This window comes from Cimex lectularius, unplaced genomic scaffold, assembly GCF_000648675.2.
Source record: "Cimex lectularius strain Harlan isolate CLEC.00 unplaced genomic scaffold, Clec_2.1 scaffold179, whole genome shotgun sequence".
Taxonomy (NCBI): Eukaryota; Metazoa; Arthropoda; class Insecta; order Hemiptera; family Cimicidae; genus Cimex; species Cimex lectularius.
In genome coordinates, this window is record NW_019392757.1 from 262,116 (window position 1) to 267,161 (window position 5,046).

A 5,046-nucleotide genomic window follows, 5' to 3' on the forward strand; every position below is an offset into this window, starting at 1 on the left:
TTTATATTAACATGAAATTATTTGATTTTGAACAGTTCGCGATTTGTATTTTTAGAGACTTTATACGTCATTGATGACTCGTTGAATTGAGATATCGGTTTATATGTTATTTTTTCCTATTTATTAAAAACGCAGTTATAGTTGATAGAAATTTTGGATTTTTTGAAGCCGCAGGTGTTTTATCTAAGTTTTTAATTTTTTACAATATTGAACATTTATATCCATAAACGTAATATTTACTCTGATTAATAATCGATTTGTGTAAACATAATGTATATAATATCTATATAGTATTGTCTATCGAGTTGATGTGAAAATATATTATTTTTAAACTGCTTTTTTTTAATACAGCTTGATTTTGAAACAGCGTCTAAAACATGTGATTAGTCAGCTGAAATTATCATATAGTACTTTAGCCAAGTTCATGAACATTGCAACCGGTATGCCTTAAATCGATCGTAATAGAATTTATCAGGAAGTTCAAGAGTAAGGTAAGCGTTAATTCCTTGAGTTCTTTGTGTAATTATTTTTGTAAATGTTATAATTATAGCGACATGATAGCAAGATGGTAGTGAAACGAAAAAAGAAAAATTCCAAAAAAAATGGAGCTCAACAAATGTACGTAATGTGTCTTATAATTTCTTTCTTTGAGTATGAGAATTTTGAATTATACCAAATTAATCTTTTTGTAGAGACATGCCAAAACAGCAGATCGATGAGGTTGATGCGAAGCAGGTAAAAGAAAAAGAAACGTCTGAGCCCAATTCCGAACCGACTAAGGAACCCCAGCAGAACGATCCACCGCAGAACGACCAATCCGACAGCCGATTGCAATGTAAGCTGAAGAAAGCACCTGAGAAAAAAGAAGAAGTGGACGATGACGATGATGATGTTGTTTTCTTCAAAACACTCGTACCGTACCTGAAGGGAATGTCCACCGTGCAAAAGCTTCTTCTCAGGGCTGAAATCCAAGCTGTCGTTTTAAAATCGCAGAACAAGAAGTTGCAGAGCAGTTGTGACGAAGGCGACGAAAAACTGAAGAGATCATCATCCAATCATTGAGCAGAACGCCAAGAAAATGCAGTCACAAAAGAAGAGAGTAAAGCCTGTACGAAACGTTTATAAAAAGAAAAAGACGATACCAAAAATTCGAAAGCAATCCACCTCCTCCTTCTCTCATGGTAGTTTGATCAAACTGGCGGAATTCGACTCCGCCCCTGAAAGCAGGGTAGTCATCCAAATGCCGGGTCCAAGTAAGTACCAGACACCCACTCGAAGTAGAAAATCGACAATCCCGGGTAAGAATACGAAAAAGAAAAAAACCATTTATAAAACTACCGTACAGAGGGTGGCTCGCAGGAAAAAGAAAAAAGTCGTGAACCGTTAAGGCTGCATTATTCAACAAATATAAGCTCAACCAAAATACTTAATAATTGCGTTAAAATTTAATTTTAGGTCTACTTTTATAATGTTAATAACAATACCCCGTTTGACCTAGGCACAAAATTTGCTTCTTACAGCGATGTAATTTATTTTTCTGCCTTATCATCAGAACCCGTCGTAATAATATGTAAGCTCTCAACTCATTCCATCCCCAGATCTAGTGGAAAACATGGTTCATAACTACTAATAAAAAACACAAGTGGCCAACTTAATCTAAAAATGATATAACCTTTTTCTTGGTTACCCACCATTACCAAATCCTGCTACCTCGACAGCAAACAACTGAAATTTTCATAATAATATGCAAAGATTACAACTATACAAACGATTCGATTTCTAGGCAGAATCCTAGTAAAATAAAATTGATAATAGGAAATATATTTGATTATGAGCAGATCGATTTGTACTTGTGGAGTTAGCTTCTGGTATGAAACTATGTATAATGTGTAACTCCTGTAAACCTAGACAGACAAATTTAAAAAAAAAGCTTCCAGAACGTAATATTTGACTATTATTTTTCATGGTAATTTTGTTTTAATTTTGTAATTAACAATTCGAAAAAGAACAGGGTATGAACGAAATATTAAAAAATATGATATTTAACCATTTTAAATAAGCTGAATAGCACAATGCAAAAGCAAGACAGATTTTCAACAATTGAGACTGTGCATATATTAAAAGAAGCATGGATTTAAATCAACAAAGAGAAAGAGTTTAAATATTCCTAGGGACAAAATCGGTTTGTTTTTTTCTAAAATTCCAGTCTGGACATAAATGCATACTGACGTAACACATTTCCGTCTCTCTCTCTCTCTCTCTCTCTCTCTCTCTCTCTCTCTCTCTCTCTCTCGCTCTCTCTTTCTCTCTCTCCCTCCCTGACAGCTGTATTACCTTAAACTATCTTTTTTGGATTATTTTTCTGGTTTAGCTTATTGTTGATTTGGGCAGTTAATTCGATAGATAATTGCTGATTGTTCGTTTACGATTAAGTTAATTTGTATTTATGTAAATTACCAAAATAGGCAGACCTGGAAGATAAGGGAATTCCTGAGAAACGTTCAATAATTCAGGGACCACCACACTTTCAATTCACGTCAGGTTGGAGCTTGGAAAAGTTTCATTAACAATCATTAATTAATACTGTAATATTTAATGAAATTTTAACATTTTGAAAATCAATATGATTTACCCATGTATGGATTTAGTATTCACAATGGACTATAATAGCCGATGGTAGCCGGTTCGAACCCGCTCGTGGCACTTGCTTTTTCGACTCAACCAAAACTTTAGTTAAAAAGTATAATTAATTAAAATCTGATTAACACGTATTGACACATTTGGTTTCACATTCACATATTTGTCTTATTTGATTTTGTTTGTAGTTTTCTACGCTTTAAAGTTACTACCAACTTACTACTTTACCTGTTTCGGTGCAAAAAGCACTCCGCTGTATATCTCTCGAAGGAAGAGGATGGGTAGTAAAAATCCATATCATTCAAGATCCAGTTTTTAACGTCACCCCTTGAGTCTATTTATATGCTATCATATTTGCTATACTAAATCTCTTGATCTGCTTCTAAAAAAACTTTGAGTTATTGCTTTCGTCATTTCATGACTAATTTTAATTGTTTATTACATGTTAAACCAAAGGCGGACAAGATCTTTGGAAAATCAGAAGAGGTTTGGAGAAAGTTAGAAGGCCTTCCGTTGTGGAAGACGACCAAATTAAAACGATTGAAGAAAATTCACGTAAAATAAAACAGGAAATTGTGGCGCCTCTGTTGCGCCACCAAAACGATCTATTTCTAGATCGAATCATTACGTGCGATGAAAAATGGATTCTGATAACAGGAGGCGTACAGGTCAGTTGTTGGACAAGGATGAAGCGCTAAATTACTTCCCATAACCAAATCTGCACCCATAGAAGATTATGGTAACTGTTTGGTGGTGTACTGCTGGGATTGTTCGCTATAATATCCAGAATTATGGTGAAACTATCACAACAGAAAAATATTGCCAAGAAATTGACAAAATACAAGGGCAACACCTTGGTCCAACCTTGGTAAACCGTAAGGCGCCAATGCTTCTTCATGATAAAGCCAGGCCACATGTCGCAATGCCAACCCTGCGAAAACGTAGGAATTTAGGATGTCGCACCCTCCAAATTCACTCGACCTTTCGCCCACAGACTTCTACTTATGTTAGGCCTTTTGATCACTTCTTGAGGTATTTTTAAAGAACGTGGTGAAGCCGAAAACGCATTCTAAGACTTTATTGTGAGTCGAAATACAGATTTTTATGTCAGCGGAATTAAACTCGTATTACACGCAAAGATGTATAGATTGTGATGGAAAATGTTTCGAATAAAGTTTCTTTATTTTACAAAAATTGAAAATAGTTTCAACTGCCTTTTCAAAACTTGAATTATTTTTGCACCATCCCAAAACATGTTAGTATAAATCAAAATTAATAATGTCATAAGGCAAAATAAAAAAAGGTAATGGTAGTATGCATGCGATAGCAAAAATTATTATTAATGTAAATTATACTTTTGGATCGTCAAATAAAAAGTTGAATATCAAAAGATTCATAGTATTATCACATCTCCAGTTAGAATAGTACATTTATATTATGAAAATATTAAATATATGTAGAACAACAATTTATTTAAACGTTAATTTGAAAAATTATTTGGTAGTAAAACATCCCTAATTACACTGTTCCGACTATTCTGGTTTATAATTTGGTCAGGAAGTCCCGCTTCTTTTTTACTTCAGATGTACCCCAAATTATTCTAAAAACAAAATTTTCATTGCTTTCAAATTGAAATATTGTTAGTTAATTTAATTTAACTTACAACAGTTTGATAAATCCAAATTAAATCCTTCCATCTTAATTGCAAGTAGAATTTATTTAATTATTTAAACTTTCCAACAAACATCCAAGACGTCTGAAATCTCCGACATCTGCAGGTATTTTTTATAGTACATTACAGACTAAACGCCCTATACAACAAGATACAGTCTTTCTTTTTAGAAGATTTTTCGCCAGGCTAGCTACAATGAACGGTTTTTGATTGTAAGTTTTTGTTATTTTGTCGTTTGATATAATTCTGATCGTTAGGGTCAGCTTCTTTTGGTTTAAATTTGTACCTTTCTAAAACAAACGGCAGAGATGATGGACGAACTAGGATAATCAGAAATGCACTTCTGATCAATGATTAGAAGGGGGCAGCGAAGGCCAAAGGCGGTTCTGAGTCGGAAACCCGGTATTACCATTGGAATAATATTTGAGTTTAATTTACAAATTATTATAAATTGGTGCTGACCCTCTCCTCAGTGACACCAAATTAGCGGTTGGACGTCGTTTTAATCAGGGTGTAGGATTGCAATAACTTCGAAGTAATTAAATCAAAACTTGCTTCAAATTATTGTATATTTACCGTATTAGCTGGCTTTTATCAGTCAGATTTTTGAGCTTAATAGGTAAGCTCAAAACGCGTAATACGATATATTCTGTTAATTAATGTCTATGAAAAAAATTATGCGTATTTTTTAAACAACCATGTTTAAGAGGATGTGTGAGGCAGGCTTTAATAGCATT

General features: G+C 33.7%; 1 protein-coding gene across 3 annotated transcripts; it reads left to right on the forward strand.

The window, feature by feature from the left end:
* The first annotated feature begins 351 nt into the window (after positions 1-351).
* Positions 352-1,430, forward strand: LOC106671066. 3 transcript variants are annotated; one of them, XM_014401863.1, is made up of 3 exons: positions 352-491; positions 551-618; positions 693-1,430. In XM_014401863.1, exons 2-3 carry the CDS (start codon positions 566-568, stop codon positions 1,060-1,062), a joined length of 423 nt encoding a protein of 140 aa, XP_014257349.1. In that variant the 5' UTR covers positions 352-491; positions 551-565; the 3' UTR covers positions 1,063-1,430. The 3 variants fall into 3 exon arrangements, with proteins under 3 accessions (XP_014257349.1, XP_014257351.1, XP_014257350.1); XM_014401865.1 differs by having other exon boundaries at positions 562-618; XM_014401864.2 differs by having other exon boundaries at positions 366-486.
* The last annotated feature ends 3,616 nt before the right edge of the window (positions 1,431-5,046 follow it).

Coding starts and splice junctions, on each gene's coding strand:
- LOC106671066 (XM_014401863.1), top strand. CDS start 566: ATGGTAGTGAAACGAAAAAAGAAAAATTCCAAAAAAAATGGAGCTCAA. Junction 619..692: donor AAAAATGGAGCTCAACAAAT/GTACGTAATGTG, acceptor ATCTTTTTGTAG/AGACATGCCAAAACAGCAGA.